Source organism: Centroberyx affinis, unplaced genomic scaffold (assembly GCF_046629955.1).
Source record: "Centroberyx affinis isolate AG114_WGS23_722 - 3 ecotype Tasmania unplaced genomic scaffold, CSIRO-AGI_Caff_v1 ptg000309l_1, whole genome shotgun sequence".
NCBI classification, from domain to species: domain Eukaryota; kingdom Metazoa; phylum Chordata; class Actinopteri; order Beryciformes; family Berycidae; genus Centroberyx; species Centroberyx affinis.
The window spans coordinates 479,932-502,835 of record NW_027278986.1 but is presented as its reverse complement, the minus strand read 5'-3'; the positions used below and the strand labels follow the sequence as shown (position 1 = coordinate 502,835).

Here is a 22,904-nt window from a genome sequence, read left to right as displayed (position 1 = left end):
CCTACAGCGCTAAATCCTGCTGGAGATTTAACTGCTGGAGCTTGAGAAAGAGTGGCATGTGGAGGAGCAGAGCCCTCTATCTGAAGTCGTCTTTCCACAGAAGGCAGAACAGACCCGGCGTCACTTTGTGCGTTAATAGGCAAAACTACAAATATTCACGGAAACACCTTGAATCTACCGGACATATAAATGCCCTAGTTTTGAAACAATATTACACAATTAATCATCCACATAAAGTTTATCGCTGCATGAGATCCAGTGGTTCCTGCGGATCCCCCTCCCACAGTTTAAAGATGATCATACCAGGAAAAAGGTGGATGGAGAAGCTTGTGGAAATTGATCATGAATAATTCTATCCCGGCTCTGCTGTGGCACTTTTAGCCAGGTCAGCTGTGACAGATTTCTGCCATTTACAGCCACACAGGCAGAGCTGCATCTATCTATCCATAGTTTATTCTGTATAGTTTTGTCAATTACAATTAAAATCCCAATAAATACATTCAGAAAAGAAATCTTCTATTTTAGAACTAAACCTCTACTGTTGTCATTAACATGCCCACCTCTGGACCCACATCCAGCCCTCTTGGCCTGGAAATGAATCCTGCCAGAACCTTCTCTACAGGATCTACAGTGCTCTGACTTGCCCTCAGACCATTGCCCAATGTCTAAATAAAATAAAAATACTCATTAGTCCTGATTTTTATGTAAAAATCCAGCCATCTTATCAGCCTAAATCACAAAGTGCAACTGCAACAGAGAAGAGTGTCCTGACCCCATTAATTGAGATGCTCAAGTTATTATTATTATTTTGGTGTCGGGTATGGACATTGTCCACACAAGAAGTGATTAATCGAAATTTAATAGGGAAGACTCCCCAACGGTGGCTGAACCTCTTCACCACCTTAACCCCCACCACACACTAACAAGAAGACATTTAGTTTACCAACGTCACCTTACAGGATTTCTGGGTATTGAAGTGCGCAAAAATGACCTTTTGCTGCCATTTATGGCCGCCAACATACAAAAATTCCCAGTGCAACTTTAAGTGTCCGCTTTCATTTTCATTTTACTTTTAAAACCCAACACACAACAGTCTCTCCTTCTCTCTCTGTCTCTTTTGTTGCATTTGGTCTTAACGTAAGGTAATTATTTCTCCCCTGTCTGTATTTTCCGGTCTCTCTCTTTCTCTCTTTATTTTTCTTTCTCTGTCCAGATCTCTCTGTTGAAACAGTCATTGGAGCTGCAGTTGTCTCAGTCCCAGTCGGCTCTCCAGCAGCTGCAGTCTCAGTTCAACCAGGAGAGGGAACTGCTGAGCCAACAGCTGAAAGGTATGCTGACATGACTTATTCCCATTGGACTAGGGGCCCAGGAAGACTGTAGGCCAAAGGTCACTGTGAAAGAGCTGGAGATAATGGTCGTCAAGTTTGTTCCCAAAATCCAACTGGTCGTCAAGTGTGTGTCCCCAAAATCCAACTGGTCGTCAAGTGTGTTTTCCCTAAATCCAACTGGTCATCATGTGTGTGCTTCAAATCCAACTGGTCGACAAGTGTGTGTTCCCCAAATCCAACTGGTCATCAGATGTGTGTTCCTCTGCTATACAAGTTGAAAAAAAAACATTATGAATGGCAGTCAAGTATGTGATGTCAAATCTTTTCTCGGTCTGGTCAGTTCTACAGTGTGCCCCCGGCGCAAACCATGTTGCTCTGTGTCTTTGGATTGTCATGTTATCTGCGTCGTTGAACACAGAATGGAAACACATCTGCTTTTGATGATGTGGGGTGAAAGCCCATAGAGAAGCACTGATTAAGGAAGTACTTGCTTATGTGGATCTCCTGGTCTGCTATGAATGGTAGTGTACGAGGTTTGCTGTGAATTGCCTCAGACACAGAAAGGACCTGGATCAGCATATTGTAATATTCCCAGGTTGTGCGTGTTGTGTTTCAGGTAGCGTACGAACCCTCTGCAATATTGGAGGTCTTCAACAACATTGCATTTTAAACTCGACTGAACTGTCTCAACAGTGTAGAATAGACATGTTTAATCTTTATGCTTTTTGATCAGGAACTGATTACTTCATCACTGATACAATTGATTTTGTGTTAATGTCATAATGTTAGCTATCTAACTATAATAGTATCTTTTCAGCTAACCATCACTGTTACAGCATATCTGATTTAAAAGTAGCTACTGTTATAGTACCTTGTATTGCCTTGTTGCTTTGCTATATTTGCTTGATGGCTAGTTAGCCTGCTAACAAAACCCAAAACCAGGGTTTTGTTCAAGTTAACTGAGCTGACTTTTCTCAAACTACAACTCAGAGTGTTTTGGAGTAGAGACTAGAGCTAAAGACAAGACAAGTTTACTGTGTCACAGTAACCTAGCCTGCTAGGGCAGCTAACTGTGAGTAGTCTGATAGGGTAGATTTGTTTCCAAATGTAGGTTACTGTTAGCCTGGTAAGACCATCCTGATCACGTGACCTCACATTCTGTTTCGCTCCACGGATCAGTCTGGACTTCTTGCCGCCCACATCGATTTCCTGAAATTACAATGTAACCGGGCCAATCAGGGACTGTGTTGTAGTTGATGACGTAACCGGGCCAATCAGGGACTGCGCGTTGTTGATGACGTGAAATACAGGTCGCCACTGGCAAAACAGTAATGGCGTAGAGTAAACACAGCCATAAAGTTATTGCAGAAATAGACTCAATAACAACAATTAAACAAGAACAAGAGTATGTACTAGCGGAGTTTCTCGGCGGAAAAGACGTTTTCGCCGTTCTTCCGACTGGATTTGTTACGCTTATTGGCTGAAGGAGTTTGTCTGTCAAGGCAAGTACTCCCGCCCACTGAAATCGATGTGGGCGGCTAGAAGTCCAGACTGATCCGTGGAGCAAAACAGAATGTGAGGTCACGTGATCAGGATGGTCTTACCAGGCTAACAGTAACCTACATTTGGAAACAAATCTACCCTATCAGACTACTCACAGTTAGCTGTAGCGTTTCTGTATGGATCCACATCCACGACTTGTTTCCTTTTCTCTTTGTCCCTGCTCATCTATTTAGCCATTATTTGGGCTCTGATTTTTCAAATGTGCTTTGACTACTCCGCCTGTTATAGTTACTATGTGCCCACTCAACGTTTCACCACGGTGAAACAAATAACCCAACAGATGGACCTGTAGCTGTGCATTTGCATAATTCACTTTATTCATTATATTAGCCTGTTAACCTGAGACTGAGGGTCCTAGGTGCCATGTTTAACCACAGCCTATTAGGTTGACATAAATGACAGTTAATATCCTAAGTCTCTTCAAGTCCTCAGTAGATTTATTGTCTGTAAATTGCTGATACTAATATCTTAATATCCTGCAGTTTGTGCCAAATTCTTAATCTGGCAACCCTAATTACAGCACTAAAAAGCTCTAAATTTTAATAGAATGCCTATTGACAGGAAGTGGAATAGATAGCCAATACAAAGCTCTTTAACTTGTGTAGTGAAATACATACTCTGTCTGTGTGTTTGTGTGTGTGTGTGTGTGTGTGTGTGTGTTTCCAGAGTTGCAGAGAGAACACCAAAGGAGAGAGCATCGGTTACAGGAGGCTCACTGCTGTGCCCTCAGCACCATGGAGGAGGCCAGACAACACCAGATCAGGGTAGAGTACACACACACACACAACACATTTATTCAGTTAAATTCAACCTTGTATGAAAGTGTTTGAAGTCTGCAAGGAACTCAGTGTGCGTGAGCATCTGAATATCTATGATTTTGTGTGTGTGCACGTGCATGTGAGTATGCAAGCTTGGGTGTGTGCATGCATTTATTTTCATGTCTACTACAGTACTGGTTTGTGTGTTAGGGCTGCACAACATTGACAAAGAATCAATTTCTTTCTTCTAAATATTATATGTATTGCTACTCGCCGGCACAGCTTTTTCTATGTAATCTTTTCTAGTCACTCGAAAAATGTCTTGAAAATTGCGTATTTGGTGTAGATGAGATCCTAATACTTTGGCTTTGCTCAGTATGAATGTAATGAAAGATTTTCTCTGATGTATAAGTTGATTTGTCGTCCAGGGATTCTGTACTGCACCAGAATATCTTGTTTATGACACTGTCTGAAGTCTTTTCCCCCCTGAGAGAAAATTACATCTTCATGCAGTTTGGAAAGTGCAGTAGCCGGTCTGGCAATTTGGATTTTTTTCTTTCACTTTATTGTACAGCCCTTGACAATGGGAGTGTGCATTCTCATGTTTGTGCAAGTTCACTTTGGCATACATTGTGTGTGTCGTTTATGTGCGTAGTTTGTGTGTGTGTGTGTGTGTGTCTTTTTCTCAGACAGACTAACTAAGCCCTTGTTACATGAAGCCACTAACAGTATTAGTGAGCTTCTGTGAGTCTCAGCATTTCCTCTGTATTGACTCAGTATTGACTTGAGTGCTGGGCTACCAAACTACCACCACTACCAAAGTCCCATTGGAAGCTAACATTTTTAGGACACAGAAATAGACAAAAGTGTCAATTAATCTGTAAAACATTCTTTATTTTAATGATAACTATATTTCTGCTGCAGCGTTAACTGCAGGTAAAAGGTTTGTGAAATTCAGTCAAAGTGGCAGAATCATTTCTACCTTTAAAAGGAAAACTGCAACAGCGTTGAATAGTGAGTGCATTTATGAACCAATTCAGTAGCTTCATCGACTCTAATTTCACCCATTTCCTTGTTAAATGATAGGTAAAAATGAGCCAAGTTTATGGTTGGAACTCTCATTGTGATTACATTACAGGCAAAAGGAGGAGCACTAAGTAAGATTTTCACTGCCCCATAGCGCTAAAAGACCAGAGTATATCTGCAGGCGGCTGTGCCAGACACCTGTCGATGTTGTTGCATTTCCTACCTCGCCAGTAGAGGTTGATAGAGGTCATAAATTGCACCTTTGCACTTAATGCACCTTTAAGGAAATGTTCAATAAACCTAGTTATCCCAAAGGATTCTGTCCAAATCCTGGTGTTATGTTGGTGCGTTAGACCTTCCTCCTCTCCAACCAAAGCAATATCCAAAACAGCTTATCTTATCAGGTTTGACCAGTATGGGTTTTTGAAGGCCAATGCCAATACTGACACTGATATTTTTTGGATTGAAGCTGATTGGATTGAAGAATTTGGTGTCTAATGTCTAAATTGGCCAACGGGCCAATCTCCCAAAAACTTGGTTTATTCCTTTAAAAACATAAATTAATGCTTTTCGGTCACAGTCACAGTTTGCTCCCCTGATACAGCACTACACTGATTATATGGTATATTAAAGATAAATGGATGGTTTAATATGGCCAAAGCATCAGATATGGGTCATACAGGGTTAAAGAAACAGATTTTCTGGTTTACAGTAGTCAGCCTGCTGGTGTGTTTGGGCTTGTGGAAGGGATTTAGTGATTGCTGCGTGTGTGTGTGTGTGTGTGTGGGGGGGGGTGTGTGTGTGTGTGGGTTAGCTTAGAGAATTCCTTTGAGGCTTCGTTTACTTTCCCTCTGCAGCCTATACTGTATATGACCCCCACACGCACACACCCCACACACACACCTCTGACATGTCTATCTCCCTCTGTCTTTTTCTTCTATCTCTTCTCCCTGTATATTCTCCTCTCTTCTCCTTCTCCTCTTCCCCTTTCTCCTCTCTCCTTCTTCACTTCCCTCACCTTGTCCTCCACTTCAATCTTCCTCCTCCTCCTCCTCATCTCTCCCAGGCCCTGGAGGACCGTCTGAAGCAGGAGCAGAGAGAGGAGGTTCAGGCTCTGAAGGAGGCCCACAGGAGAACCTTGGAGATCCTGAGACAGCAGTCAGAGCAGGAGCTGCAGACACTGCGGTTTGAACTGGAGGACGAAGGGAAAGCAATGCTAGGTAGGAGGGGTGAATTTTATAATAGATAATGATAAAAATCGGATTAAATTGGATTACAGTTACACTTGCAATTAATGTCCAGCAACCCCTTCATCACCAACTGCAAGGGCAAATTGCTTCTGCTGGGAGCATCTGGTCTGATCTGCTCTAGGAACTACATAGTGCTGGACCCCCCTGCTCTGTTCGATGGCCATGTCTGGTCCATGTAGGTAAAACACAAGAGGATCGTGCAGATCTTGAAGAGCTTGTCTTGCAGCAATGATAACAGCCACTCTGATTGGCCAAACTCTTTCGCAAAGTCTTTGCGCCACCTTTCATTGGAGGAACCTCCATCATATTGGAGTTAACAACTTTTAATAAAAGGCCAGAATCGGCCCAATGTATATTGGTCTAACCCTAGCCCAAACCAAGCGTTTTTAGCTCATTCATGAACCAAATCTAAACATTCATTTGGTATTTTTGTTAGCCTGACATAATGGTGGCTATGTTGACTTTCACATACATGTGTGTCTCCGCTGTCAACAGACTGTAAAATGGTAAGAAATTATACCTTGTTACAGGTATAAACAGACACTAGTAGCATGGCTAACCAGCTAGCTGCACAGCAGCCTGAAAGGCCAATGTATATCCATAGATAGACAGACAGAAGCTCAGCTCAGACTGATGTCTACCTACATTAACCTTCTCTCTCTCCTCTATTGATTATTTTCTCTCTCGTCTCATCACACTCTCAATTCTCTTTGTAATGATTCAGTGTTAAATGAAATGAAACAATTTTCATCTTTTCTGTAATGGATCAAGATTGTTCAATTCATATTCTCTCTCTCCACTTCTCCCACACCCCTATCTCTAACTATCTGTCTTTCTATGAGTCTTCATTTACACTTGGTATTAAAATGCAGTCTGCATCTGGATACGCTATCCGGATAATGAACAATTCGATCATGCCATTGGAATTGCACCTGGTATTTCTATGGGTTCTGGTTGTGTGCATTCTGTCCATGTTGTGATCGTATCATATTTCTCACATGGCAACAAAAACCAATATGGCAGCTGTTTCTTCCCATGGTGACGATGCATCTACCCACAGTGATTGCATTTCTACCCATGTCGATAATGTTTCTACCTGCAGTGGTGACATTTCTAACCACAGTGATGACATTTCTACCCGCATTGACGAGGTTTCTTAAGTTCTTAAGTTTCTACCTGCAGTGACGATGTTTCTACCCATGGTGAAGATGTTTCTATCAACGGTGACAATGTTTTTACTCGCAGCGATGACATTTCTACTGCGGTGATGACATTTCTATCCGTGGCAATCACGTCTTTAACTACAATGATGATATTTCAATGCGCGGGAATCACATTTTTAACTACAGTGATGACCTTTCTGCCCGCGGTGATGGCGTCTCTACTCGCAGGAATGGCATTTCTACCTGATGATGTTTCTACCCATGGTGGTGACGTCTCTACCTGCAGCGATGATGTTTCTGCCCCATGATGATGACGTTTCTATCCACTGTGATGATGTTGCTACCCACTGCGATGACGTTTCTACCCACGGTGATGGTGTTTTTTACCTATGGCAATCATGTTTCTACCCTCGGTGATGACGTTTCTACCCACTATGATGACATTTCTACCCACTATGACAATGTTTCTGTCCATGGTGATGATGTTTCTACCCACGGTGATGACCATACTATCCAGAGTGATGGCATTTTTACCCAGAGTGATGGCATTTCTACCCACTGTGATGATGTTTCTACCCACGGTGAAGATGTTTCTACCCACAGTGATAACGTTTGTACCTGTGGTTATGGTGTTTCTACCCTTGGTGATGCCATTTTTACCTGTGACAATGATGTTTTTACCCTTGGTGATGACGTTCTTACCCACAGTGATGACGTTTCTACCCTCAGTGGTGGCATTTTTACTCTCAGTGATGACGTCTCTACCCTCAGTGATGACATTTCTACCCTCTAATGACATTTTTTACTGACGACGATGATGTCTATATCTGTGGTGGTGACATTTCTACCCTTGGTGATGACATTCCAACCTTGTGGGCGGATATTTTCTCAATAATGCAAGCAGACAATATGGACTATATTTCCACCTGGTTGACTCTGGCTGATCCCATCATGTTCCCATGGCAGTGCTTGCTGTGTGTATTAATACCTTGCATTAACATGTATTTTTCCTTATCCAGATAAGATGTCCAGGTACAGATCACATTTTAGTACCATGTGCAAATGGGATCTCTTTCTCTCTCTTCCAGCCTCCCTGCGTTCAGAGTTGAACCACCTCCATGCTACGGCCATAGAACATCTGAAGCAGATCCACCTTAAAGAAAACACTAACGCTAAACTGGAGCTAGAGAGTGCTATGGAGCAAAGCCACGAACAGGTGAACTGTCATAGTGAAAACAGGTTTATTTTGGTCTATATAGGCCAGAGTGTAACTTTTACAAAAGAAGAGAGAGAGAAGCTGAGATGTTATCTGTGTCAATGGTTCTGTTTCTCTCTCTATCTTTGTCTGTCTCTTGCTTTCTCTTTCTGTTTTCTTCGCTTCCCTTATGTGTGTGTGTGTGTGCGCGTGCGTGCATACGTGCCGTGCATGCGTGCGTGTGTGTGACCTAGTATACTAGCTCTCTAAGTTTCCAGTTCCCTAATGACTATGGCAGTAGTCCTAACATCTGCTAACTAACTTGTGTATTCTCTTTGTGTTTTCCTCTGTGGATGCAAATGTATGTGGATGCGGTCCCTGTATGTGTGTGTCTGTGTGTGTGTGCCATATAGGAACAAGAACTCCTGGGACGTATCTCAGACTTGCAGGCAGAGGTGTGTTGCCGTTGCAACCGCATCACGGACCTGGACCACGAGATCCACTCTCTAAATGAGACCATCGACACTCTGACCAGAGAGCTGGAGCTGAAGGGCAAAGAGGTGCTGCGGGTCCGGAGTGAAGCTAACCATCAGATAAGGTGAATAACTGTGTTTGTTTGTGTGTGTATGTGTATGTATTCATCAAGGCTGTAATAATAATCCATCACAGTAAACATGAAGTCTTCATTTGGTTTGGTCAAACTTTCTGTTTCATCTTATTTCATTGTTCCCAAGTTGAGCGTTTTCATATCAGTGCTGCATTATGTTACACTGTGCTTCCTGTCAATCACCTGACACCCACAGGAAGAAATGGAACTCTCCTCCAGGAAATAATCTTGAAAAACATGTCGTTTTACAAACTGTACTGTCACATCCATGTCTTTTTATTTAGGACATCTTTGTTAGCCGGGACAGCAGGTAATTTCACGCTAGGTTTGACACCGTAAAGTTTGTATTTTAAAACTGATGAAAACTATAAAAAATCCAATTAACAGCATGCATTGCAAAATGATTGTGGGAAATGTAAACTAGACATAGACAGAAGTAAATGGGACTTTAACTTTAAATTGCACCCTATTCTCCTTTGAAATGCAAGGATAAGTAAACTTAAATTAAATTAGGTTGCGTTACGTTTGGAAAGTCAATCGGTATCAGCTTACTAACAAAGTACACTAGTAAATACAGGAAGGAAGGCAATGCAAAAGTTGTTTGCAATGGCATGAAGGAAATAACTTGAAGTATTACTTGCTAATGGAGTTGACTACCAACGTTTTGGACAGGCTATGTTGATAATTATGGCTTTAACCTTATCTTAATTTGTAACAATACATTTTACTCCCAAATAATCTGTTCCTTATTGGTCACAATGTGGCTTTTGACCAGCAGATGTTGCAGTTGGACTCATGGCTGTGGTCTCAATGAAAATAAAAGCATTGAGTTTTGGATTTTTGTATGCAGTGTGGGAAATTACCACTAGTTTGTGTTTGATCAACTTTTTTGATCACAAAGGGGAAACTGAGGTAACCACCATGCACACAAAACATACATAAATACACACTTAGGCAAGACATGATTATCTGCTGCAGCTTGACATCACATATTTATCCTATATATAGGATTGTAACAACTGTAAGGATTCCTTTATAGGTAGAGCAGGTTTTATGACCCTTGAGTCCATGAAATCCATTTAAAACTTAAACTAAAATTCCCAAAATCCCTGGTTGTCAGTCTGAAATGAAGATGAAATGAGAAGCGGTCAAGTAATGGACAAGAACAATGCAAAAATGGTAATTTGCCACTTGGTCAGTATGACAAATGTAATATTTTACTTGTACATGTAAATGTACTTAGTGCATACTATTCACAGAGCTACTGCACTGGAAAAATGTCCATCTTAACAAAACATGTAATCTTTTATTTACTCGAAAAATCTTATTTTTCTTGAAACAATGCCAATGGGATGAGATAGTTTCACCTGTTTCCTGTCAGCAAATCAAATATCAGTTTAACTGTAATTGTTACTTTTTTCCCAGAACATTCTTTAAAGATGTAAAACTTCATTGGAAACAAGTGAAATGTCAATACTGTTGTCATGCGGCAAGCAGGTTTTCAATAGTCTTCTAAGCCTAGGCTGTTTAGCACTGCTGGTTAAAAAAGAGTGTGTGTGGTGGAGACAGGGGGTAAAGGCCCAGTTAACCCAGGTTAAATATGTACTGGTACTATCATGTGGTTAGATTAAGTGGGATAAAGGGCTTTAGATTTGCTGAGAGTGACCCATCCTTTTAAGTGCAGCCGTTCAGATGATGGAAAGCCCATTCTCAGCCCTTCATCGTCATAGGAGCCTTCAGTACAGCATGAGTTAGGAGCTTTAGCCTGGATTCACCCACACACACACACACACACACACACACACACACACACACACACACACACACTCAGGCATGCTGTTTGAACAACCCACTCAGTGGCTCTGAAATAAGATCTCTCTCTCTCTCATTCCCTTTGCCTCTCTTTCTCTTTTTCCCCCTCTGTTTATTTCTATTGCGTCTTTCCTGGATAGAGAGACAACTAGACTTGGCGAGAGACTTGCAGGAACAATATATAAAATAATAATTAGAAACCTTATTTGTTCAGCACTTTTCTACAATGCTTTTACACAATGCTTTATGGCAATAAAACAATTCAACATGAAAGCACCAATGAGGGAAACAATAAAAAATGCCAGATATGAATTAAAAACAGCCTTACTGAAGAGTCGCACTGGGAAATAAAGAATCAAGTAGACAAATTATATAAAAGCCTGTCTGTAAAAAATGTGTTTAAAGAGATGGTTTAAAAGATGACAGCAATTTCAGAATATGGACGAATGAGCATATGAAGAAAACAGATATTAATGTATAGCTTAAACGCTTAAGAAACAGCATTTAAAAGCATATTCTTGCTCATTTGTTATTGGATAGTATATTTTCATATTGTATATCTTAATTTATTTTTCTTTGCTTCAGTATGTTCTACTGCTGTTATTTTACACACCCTTATAGTGCTGTGACTCATATTTTTTCATACTTTTCATTCATACATTTGCACGTCAGACTTTTTTTCTCAGATGTTGGAATTGCTGGTTGCTTTATGTCAGATACCCTCCCATTTGCTTTATTCATATTTATATACTATTTTTCTTCATTGGATTCTTTACATTTAATTTTACAAAGCTGCTTTACAGATTAAAGAACAGCAAAGGAATTAAGTAACAAAGCAATAATAGAGGAATAAGAGAACAAGAGAATAAAGCATCAATAAATGAAGGAATAACAATTGAATATCAAAACATTACAAAAACGGCAGTTTAAAAAGAAAAATAATTCTGGTATGTTCATGTTGTGATTGAATTTTGCACATGTAGCCAACTGGTTGCCTAAAGTTGTTCATGGTTACATCACCAGATATCTTTTTTGAAGCCTATGAGTCTTTGAACACTTTGAAGCTGTGTTGTTACACCGTTTTAAGTACATTATATATTAAGTATTTACAAGATTTTCATCCAGTGCCTACACAGTAATATTGTGTACTTACAAAACTTTTCCATAGGTTAATACACAGGTTAATACACTGGAATAAGGTCACTGTGAAGTCTTACCAAATTTTATTCACATAGTACATTTCATACAGCAGTGTAACCCAAAGTGCTTAACATGCTTAACCAACTTCATAAACGGACACAAAAACAGGAGAAGCAACATTTCAATTTGCAATACATTACATATATATATATCTATATATATATATATATTGGATAATATACTGGACGATGCTGCAAGTGGGCAACTGGCGTCACAACACATTTCAGCTATAAAGCCTCGATCTTAAGCCAAAAAAGCAAATGACAAAGCAGTATTATTATTCCAGTATTTACCATGGTGATATCACCTCTTCACTAGACGTTTCTGTTTCTGTCTCTGCTCTAATTAGCTAACATACTCCTCTACATTGTCAAAATGTGACTTTACTATTTGTGTCAATTACAGGCCAATTCCTTGGCTGCTGATAGCAGTCGATAAAACACAGATTACTTAATGCCTCTCTAAAAAGTGTAAAAAGTATAAGTATATTTAAAAAATATGGTTAAGAAACAAAAACAACTTATTCAAACTCATTCATTAACTTAAGCTCTGCCGATACTGTACAGTTTGTTATGTGCCAGTTTTAGCAGGTAATCAGTAATCTGTACATAATTGTACATATCTGTACATATCTGTTTCTCTCTCTCTTTTCCTTTCTCTCCTTTCTGTCTCTATCTCGCTTGCTTTCTATTATGTGCTTTAGTGGTTCAATGACTCAGACTGTTTGACAATGCCCACACCCCCCCAACCCACCCCACACATACAACCCACACACACACACACACACACACACACACACACACACACACACACACAGTAGAATAGAGCTATTCTCTATTCTCATTGGTGAGACAGTACATCGGAATAGACAGGCCCATCACAACAGCATTAGCCAGCATCATATTAGCATATCAGAACTGTTGCATATCAACACACTGCTGCCCCACGAACACCAAGTTACACCAACTAATGAAGCATCGCGTTAGTTCATGCAGGACACGGACGTCACGCGTTGCTAGTCATCTACCAGCTGATCACCACGCACACCAATCATAATCCATTCTCATAACAAGGCGGTCTATTTAAATGGCCTCCTCCTACACTGATTCCTGCTTCACAACTGCTGCACACTCTGCTGCTTGGTAAAGCTTTATGCTACTGCTGCTGTTCCTGGTCATGCTGCTGCTCCTACCTGCTACAAGTTGCCGCTGGTCGCGCTTATTTCTCGGGCTCAAGATGTCTCACTTTTGTCAGATAAAGAATCTCAGGAGGCAGCACCATCGGCCTCCAAACCCGCTGTCGGAGCTTCCATCTCGCAAAATACAGTCTTGTAATACCGCTTCAAGAAGGTATTGTCAAGGAAAGAATGCCGTTTGCGCGACTCATCCTGCCGCGACTCTCGCAAAGGAGCGAGAGTCCGAACTCTGATTACTTCGAGCCGACGGCCGGTCATAATATCCAGCTCTCACTCGGTCGTGAATGTCCGCTTCAAGCCTGGAAACCGGTCTTTTCCTGCCAGCGTCAGCGGCCATTAGACCCCACCGCGGACCAGGGCATTCCCATGGAATTTCATCGCAAACAATGACGTCATGACGCCGATAAGGATGCTGGGAGTTGTAGTTCCCATTGCTCCACTTCACCTGAGCTTAGTATTTGCATTGAATATTTGCTCTTATCATGGTACAAGCATGCATCATTATGGCTGGCTGGCAGAGCTCCATTTTCGATTCAGTGTTGCTGTGTATTTAAGCATAATGCTGACATGCTGCTGCTTAGCTGGGATTGTAAATTGGACTATAATTGCTTGTTGCTTTACATGAGTCAGAAATAGTTAAATGCAGCTCATTTTAATTTTGTTTTGGGGGATTTTTTGCGCTCCATAAAGAATCTCTCCCTTATATCCGACTGGACTCTTGATATTGTCTCAGCTCAAAGCATGAGTGCATATAGCCTAATTGATACTATTGCTGTCATCAATAAATTGCATATGACATAAGAGATGCTGCATAAGGTGGTTGACTGGGTTTCACTGCTCTGATTTAGGTAGTATGACCTCACACGGGATGCATGCCTGCATCCCTCCCAAGAAGCAGTACATGATAGCTGAGGTCTGCAGCAGGCTTGCTGCTCACATAGATATTTCACATAACCATAGTACGACCTCTTTCAAGGTGTATCTTGCGTCCTTGTTCTTTAATATAATGAATTTCTGAGGTCTGCAGCAGGCTTGCTGCTACACATAGATATTTCACATAACTGTAGGATGGCCTCCTTCAGGATGCATGCTTGTATCTCTTCTCTGTAAATCTGACTTACAACTTAGCAGAGGTCAGCAACAGCATCGTCTGGTGCCACTGCTTGAGGTCTGCAACAAGCTTGTTGCTACACATTGATCTTTCTATTATTGATCAGCTGGTAACTTACTAAGAATGGTCTGCACCAGTTATGTTTGGCATATGGTTCTGTGGTTTGGGGGATTTGCATGGCGCCCCTGCTATACCTTCAGCATGCTTGCTGGGTAAGCAGGGAGCTGCTACAGCAGGGCCATATCCGCCAATCATAACTGTATTACCTTTAGTTGCAATTAATGGTTTTATCTTGTGACTAAAGTGTTCCTGACTGAAATGAAGCATCGCGTTAGTTCATGCAGGACACGGACGTCACGCGTTGCTAGTCATCTACCAGCTGATCACCACGCACACCAATCATAATCCATTCTCATAACAAGGCGGTCTATTTAAATGGCCTCCTCCTACACTGATTCCTGCTTCACAACTGCTGCACACTCTGCTGCTTGGTAAAGCTTTACCTCCACCTCCCCAGCCTCCACCTGTTATAGTCTATGCAGTCGAGCCGACGGTGGCTCTTAAGTGTCAACACTGCTGAGTGTTGCTGCTCCGGCTCTGCTCTGTATTCTTCCATGGGGGGATTTGTATGGCGCCCCTGCTATACCTTCAGCATGCTTGCTGGGTAAGCAGGGAGCTGCTACAGCAGGGCCATATCCGCCAATCATAACTGTATTACCTTTAGTTGCAATTAATGGTTTTATCTTGTGACTAAAGTGTTCCTGACTGAAGTATGTTTTCTCATAGTTTTACTCGAACTGGGAGTTGACATGGCCTTTTATTTGCAGAGTAAAGGCTAATTTTAGAGAGTTCTGCGCCTCTGCAAGCTACACAGAACATGTGCTTTATGCCATTCAAGGTCTGTATCTGCCAACAAAAAAAAGTTGAGATAACTCAGAGTACTGCCGAAAAGTGGTAATCCACAAAAATTGTTTTCTCGAGATAATGAGATAATGAGATAATTTGCTTTTAAAATCATTTCAGGAAACATATGATCATTCCGAGAAGCAATGTCAGAGGCAGAGCAAGAGTATATTGATCACCGTCAGCACAGGCTGAAATAGCATTATGCCTTGCTATTACAGATGATACAGATGGAGATCATTTTCTCATTATCTCGAGATAATGACATGAATATCTTGATATCTTGAGAAAACAAAGACAATTAACTCATTATCACGGGAAAACAGCATAAATAAAACGTATGAATATGTGTCCTCAATGGGCTTCCGTACACAACAATCTTTTTTTTCAAGAATTAAGCCTGCAATAAGCGATTTCACACCCTATAACCAATCCAGAAACTAACGTGTGCTATGTGGAGATTTAATACATTTAATAATAATACATTTTATTTGTATAGCGCTTTTCTAAATACTCAAAGACGCTTAAATTTAATTGAGACATAATTATATAAATCAATATCCACACAGCGGTGTTGCTGTGTTCACCTCTTTTCTAAAGGTTGTTGTCAAAATCCGGACCTACTCATAGCTCCTCCCGGTCCATTCAGTAGCTTTTCATTTTTTAAAACTAGCTTGTCTCCTCCCTCGCTGTTTAAAAGCAGCGCTCTCCCCCTCCCATTCCAGAAGAAAATTCTCTTAATGGCGGAATTGATGAAGCGAGCGAGTAAACTTGTTAAACTAGTAAACCTGCTACCTACCTCTTCACCTTCAGTAACACTTCTCCATAGGTACGTTTAGCTTAGCTATTAGCCTTTATGCACGGTTTGTCATTTGGAGCCTCCGTAGTGCAGCAGCTTTGTTGTGGTTTATTTACAATGGGTTGCGGTTTCTGTCGCCCTCTAGTGGTCGGAAAATCACTTAGTGCAGCTTTAAGAATAACAGTTGTTCAAAGAAGAGAGGGTAGAGTGCTTCTATTGGATTTCTGTGTTTGGAGGCATTTGTTGATGAAGCTCACTGTTTGGTTTGGGACTGTAGCTTTACAGGAAACAGAAGGACTTTTTTTTAAATGAAAAACAAAAGCAAAAAAATCAATTGCATGATTAGTTCAAAAGAACATATTAAATCCAATTCGTTCACCAGGATATCAAACTGCATTTAGAGTTCTTCATTCTTCATTCTTTAACACCATTGTGTTTCGCCCCTGCTGTGGCCTTTATCAGAGAATAGCACACCAAACTGCATGAAGAACTGAAAAAGCAGTTTGCTGCGTCTCTCCCTAATGAAGCCCACATCATGGCCAAAACGCATTGTAGTTGGTTTTATGTTCTTTTGAACTATCCATGCAATAAAGGCTTTTTAACTTCTTGTTTGAAGAGTGAATACACAATGTCTTATGAATTAACATCATAGTGAAAAGTTTAAATATTACACTGTAGTGAAGTTGGGGACCCACTACAGCAGTGGTTCTCAACCTGGGGGTCGGTACCCTCCAGGAAGTCACAAGATAATTTGGGGGTTTCATGAAATTACACATTTTTCTTGTGAAATACTGAATAGTTTTCAGACTCTGGGCCTCCTCTGCTAATTATCCAAATAAAACAACATGAAAATGGAAAATCATTCTTTGGTTAAACTGTTCACCACTCTGCTTATGCAGCCTGTGATGGGAGGAGTAGGCATGGCTTCGTTTTAAGGGGGCATGAACCAAAAAGAGAGAACCACTGTACTAGAGGATTATGGGGCCGATTTCCTCCAGATTTGCCCATTCGGACAATCGGATCCAGATTAGAGGCTTGGTTGGGACAACTTATCCTGCTTTCTTACAGTGCAGACGCTTTACTGCTTGCTCTCGCCTCTGTTTGCATTTTTCTGCTAATATTCTTGCTTTTCTTCTGTGAGAAACTACGTGCAGCGGCTCCTGGATACTTATAAATCACTGGGACTGTAATTATTTGTAGATATAGTAGGCTATTGCCATATTTCAACATTTTTATGACCTCCTCAGTACTACGTGAGCGTGGCCTACCAACAGCACAAGCCTGTACTGCAGTGACTGGATACGTGGTACTTAGCTAAAGCTAATTAGCAGCAAGATGCCCCCCTTCTCCACGGACGACTACCACAAACTTCTACAGAAGATTGCAGTGCTGGAAACCAAAATTCACCAGTTAGAAGTGAATGTGGAAGTAAATGGACTATGTGGGAACAACACCACTTTACCATGGACTCAGAACAGCAGACAAGAGAATGCTAACACGCGGCTAATTAGCACCAACAAAACTACCAAGAAACAGGAGGGCTGTGTACCGGGTAATAAATCTACAAGTGGTAGTCCTCCCTGGAACTCTCTTGGTGCAAAGCCTAAGAGTAGATCACTTCCCTGGGAAATGGGAGGACGAGTAACAGGCAGAGCCCAGCGCCCTGAGATTTGTGATGCGACTGGCTGGCCTGCATTATCATCCAGGCAGAATGCCTCTTCAACCCCTGTATTTAGCAGGACACAGCAGTGGACAGCTGCGAAAGGGAGGACTAGCAACAAGCCTCCCCAACAACCATGTGTGCAACTGGAGAACAGATTTGCTCCACTGCTGCAGGATCCTGGATCTCCGTCTGATGACCTGGATAACCTCTCATCTTCACACAGCAGGGTAAGGACTGAGAGTAAATCAGAGAGTAAAAGGCTACAGGGAAAGCTAACGACTGGGCCTCAAACTCTGATTGTGGGTGACTTTGCTGTGAAAGATATGAAAAGCATGCACAGTAAAAACACCAAAATACTCTGCTTTCCCAAGGATATGGTCTCTGACATGACAGAAAGAATCCTGCATATCATGGCTGCACATCCAACTGTGAAAACCATCATAGTGCACATAGGGACTAATGATGTTGTAAAACAACAGTCTGAATTGCTGAAACGAGACTTTATTGATATGTTGAACACAGTCAGCTCTCTGAATGCTGAGGTGTTTATCAGTGGCCCTCTACCGCCAGTCAGAAGAGGAGTTGAGAGATTCAGCAGATTGTTGGCACTGAACACATGGCTTTCGACTGCATGTACCGTCCATTCAGTGCATTTTATTGACAATTTCAACTTTTTCTGGGACCGCAGACATCTTTTTAAGTCAGATGGACTTTGCCTTAACAAGTCAGGAGTAAAATTGTTCACCTCTAACCTATTTTACTTCCTGCGTCACCCATCTGTTCCCTCTGCCAAGGACAAGAGACAAGAGGAATCAAAACAGGAGGAAGAGATAACACAGCGCAGCAGAAACGGTGAAGGAGAGCCGCCTCGGCCCCCGCCTGACGAGATCTTTAATCATGAGAGACATCAGAGCCGAGAGGAAGAGTCTCTACCCCCCTCACCCGCAACCGCCTGTGAGGATTCACCTCCTTCAACCCCCCAGGCCCCATCCAGGTCACCCTCCTCTCCAGTCACCCTTTCTCCCTCCTCCCCCCTCTTGGAGTTCACTGATCAGATGAAAGAGCTGGTCACTGCTGGGACCAAACTTACCCCCCGCCCTACTCCCATTTTCTCTCCCCTAAACCCCCCTCGGCGTCCACCTCCACCACTGCCTTCAAGTCCTCAGCCAGTTCTGACACAATCGCCACAGTTACGGCGCCCACCTCCTCGTCAGCCACAGCCTGTCCCAAAAGATTGGGCAAATAATGCTTTTAACACAATAAATCTAGCTTTATTAAACGTCAGGTCTTTGGCAGGAAAAACATTTGTAATCAATGATTTTATCATTAAGCACAATCTTGATTTTATGTTTTTAACTGAAACTTGGTTAGACCAAGATAACAGTGCAGCTGTTCTTATCGAGTCAGCCCCTCCCAACTTCAGTTTTATGAGTGAAGCTAGAGTGCATAAGAAAGGAGGTGGAGTTGCCATTTTGTTTAATGATTCCCTCCAATGCAAGCAGATATCTTATGGAAATTTTGCTTCTTTTGAATATGTGGCTCTTCAGTTGAATTCCTCTTCTCGAGCTATGTTCCTAAATATCTACAGGCCACCTAAATACTGTGCAACCTTTTTTGATGACTTTACAGAACTGCTGTCTATAATCTGTATTGACTTTGACTGTGTAGTTATTGTTGGTGATTTTAACATCCATGTTGACAATCCCCAGGACAAAGGGACTAAAGAACTGTGTTGTGTTCTTGATAACTATGGACTGACTCAGCATGTGACGGAGCCCACACACAACAAGGGCCACACCTTGGACTTAATTATCTCCAAGGGTCTGAACATTTCTAAGGTTGTGGTGACTGATGTTGCTCTCTCTGATCATTTCTGTGTTTTCTTTGAGAGTACTATCTCCGTGCACACAAATGTTCAAACAGAGGCAATCGCAAAACGGTATATCACTGAAAACACCAGTGATTTATTTATTCAGGCTTTCTCTTCCACACCCGCCCTCTCTTGGGTCTCAGTCAATGAGCTTGTAGATAATTTCAATTCTAAAATTACAAATGTTATTGATGCCATTGCACCCACTAAGGTGAAGGTTGTCTCTGGTAAGAAAAGATCTCCATGGAGAAATACCACGCTGGTCAGAATAGAAAAAAGAGAGTGTCGAAAGGCTGAACGCAGGTGGCGAAAAACAAATCTCCAGGTTCATTATGACATCTATAAAGAGAGACTTCGCATTTATAATTTGGAACTGAGAAATGCAAGGCGGTCCTTTTTCTCTGACATCATCACCAGAAACAATAATAACGCACGCGCCTTGTTTGCTACTGTTGACAGGCTAACAAACCCTCCTGTGTCAGTAGCCTCTGAACTTCTATCCACCAGGGCCTGCAATGAATTTGCCTCCTTCTTCACTGACAAAATTCAGAAAATTAGACAAGCAGTCAGTGCCTCCATATCAAGTACAGGATATGTGTTGTCCCTGTGTCCACTTCAAATCAATTCAAATACCATGACACAATTTTATCCGATCAACCATAAAAACCTGGAGGACATTATACAACATCTGAAATCCTCCTCCTGCTGCCTTGATATTCTGCCAACAGGCTTTTTCAAAAATGTTTCAAATTGTATGGCCTCAGACCTTCTACAAATTGTAAACATGTCTCTTCTCTCAGGTGTCTTTCCACAGGCCCTGAAAACTGCAGTCATCAAGCCACTCTTAAAAAAGAACAACCTGGACACGTCACTAATGAACAATTATAGGCCCATATCAAACCTCCCGTTTTTAAGTAAAATCATTGAAAAAGCCGTTTTTCAACAGCTGAACAACTTCTTGGCACTAAACAACTGTTTTGATGTCTTCCAGTCAGGATTTCGACCACACCACAGCACTGAGACTGCCCTTGTTAAGGTCTTCAATGACATCCACTTAAACACAGACAGTGGCAGAATTTCAGTCTTAGTATTACTGGATCTCAGTGCTGCATTCGACACGGTCGACCACAACATATTACTGGACCGACTGGAAAACTGGGTGGGACTTTCCGGCACAGTACTAAATTGGTTTGAATCCTATTTAAAGGACAGGGACTACTTTGTGTCTATAAGTAATTACACATCTGAGCGGACAAAAATGACATGCGGAGTTCCCCAAGGCTCCATTCTGGGGCCTCTTCTATTCAACATCTACATGCTTCCACTGGCTCAGATTATGGAAAACAACAAAATATGTTACCATAATTATGCAGACGACACACAAATTTACATAACCATATCACCAGGGGACTATAATCCCATACAAACGCTGAGTAAGTGCATTGAACAAATCAATGACTGGATGTGTCAGAATTTTCTTCAATTAAACAAAGATAAAACTGAAGTAATTGTTTTTGGAGCCAAGGAAGAACGATTAAAAGTCAGTGCACAGCTTCAATCGGTAATGTTAAAAACCACAAACCAAGCCAGAAATCTTGGAGTAGTCATGGACTCAGACTTGAATTTCAACAGCCACATTAAGACAATTACTAAGTCAGCCTACTATCACCTTAAGAATATATCAAGGATTAAAGGACTTATGTCTCAGCAGGATTTGGAAAAACTTGTCCATGCATTCATCTTCAGTAGACTGGACTACTGTAACGGAGTCTTTACAGGTCTCCCTAAAAAATCGATCAGACAGCTGCAGCTGATTCAGAACGCTGCTGCTCGAATCCTCACTAAGACGAAGAAAGTGGATCACATCACTCCAGTTCTGAGGTCTTTACACTGGCTTCCTGTCTGTCAAAGAATTGATTTCAAAATACTACTGTTGGTTTATAAAGCACTGAATGGTTTAGGGCCAAAATACATTTCTGATCTTCTGCTATGTTATGAACCATCCAGACCTCTCAGGTCGTCTGGGACAGGTCTGCTTTCTGTCCCCAGAGTCAAAACTAAACATGGAGAAGCAGCGTTCAGTTTTTATGCTCCACATATCTGGAACAAACTCCCAGAAAACTGCAGGTCTGCTGCAACTCTCAGTTCTTTTAAATCAAGGCTGAAGACTTTTCTGTTTGCCGCTGCCTTTTATGACATCAAATAACTATTCAACTCTCACACTGCACTGTAACCTTTATTCTTGTTTTTTACACCTGTCCTATTCTATTTTAGCCTATTTTTGGGTTTTTTTTACTCTCTTAGCTCTTTAATGAACTTTATTTTTCTTGGTCTTTTATTTGAATTTTATCGTTTTCATTTTGTCTCGATGCTTTTAATGTTTTATGTAAAGCACTTTGAATTGCCTTGTTGCTGAAATGTGCTATATAAATAAACTTGCCTTGCCTTGCCTTGCCTTGATGGTTGGCACAGATAATCTGGTAGTGTGAGTGGTTTACAGATTCAGGGTCCTATTTCTGTGCTGGCAATTCCACACAGCTTCCAAGTTTATACAGTGCAAATCATCAGGGGTACAGAAGCACGGACATCCTGATGACATCCTGGGGACGCACTGGACGTAGTAGATCACACAGCTCCATTGTAAAGTTTTGTAAAGCCAGATGATGTCACCGCCTGTTGTACTCTATAGAGGTTGGCATCACCTGGCACCAAAGATCAGCCAATAGCAGATGGCCAGTTCAGTACCCTACTTTTCACCATTAGGTGTCAGGCTCCACACAGATTTGAGTTTGGGGTTTAGTTACTCTTTAAATTTAAAAGTGGTGGGACAGGAAACAAGTTACTGTTTTGGGAAAAAACTCAGATTTCCACAATTCTCTCTGGATAATCGAAATAAGTAATTCAGTTATGTAAACTGGATTATTATGGGGAGTTATCAGTTCATACAATCATATAGACATCTTAAACAGACTGTTGCCTTCTCGCAGTAACAGTGGCATTATTGTGTGCATGTAAACGTAGGCTACAGGTAACCAACAAAATAATGGAAGCACACTTTACTGTACTACAAAGGTAGTTGTAACAACACGTGTGGTTATTGTGTGAATTATTATCTTCAACATTAAACCGTTGGTGTGAATCATTACACACGGAGAACATGGAAATTTCAATAGTTTCCTCTTGGGAGAAGCCGGTCTGTACTGTCCTCTCCTTTACCAAACTGTCAGCGCTCCATGGAGGGGAGGGCAGTGCTTTTAAAGGGGATGAGAGGAGCTGATTTGATTGGCCATGATTGACGCTAACCTCTACCACACCTACTGAAAATGCATTCATTTATTTTAAATGAATCTATCATTCCCCACACTTGACCACAGGTATTACCTTTTTGGTGACAGTAGAATTCGCAGAAAGTCGCAGAAATCGGGCTCCATCACCAAGCCCAAGTACTATTTACCAGTTGA

General features: G+C 41.5%; 1 protein-coding gene across 1 annotated transcript in view; it reads left to right on the top strand.

The window, feature by feature from the left end:
* fam184aa (family with sequence similarity 184 member Aa) overlaps positions 1–22,904 on the top strand; it is a 94,854-nt gene that overhangs the window by 55,411 nt on the left and 16,539 nt on the right. The window contains exons 15-19 of the mRNA XM_071515120.1: positions 1,214–1,328; positions 3,558–3,655; positions 5,742–5,895; positions 8,177–8,304; positions 8,697–8,881. Coding sequence (XP_071371221.1) covers positions 1,214–1,328; positions 3,558–3,655; positions 5,742–5,895; positions 8,177–8,304; positions 8,697–8,881 — 680 coding nt within the window. The remainder of the gene's footprint in view (positions 1–1,213; positions 1,329–3,557; positions 3,656–5,741; positions 5,896–8,176; positions 8,305–8,696; positions 8,882–22,904) is intronic.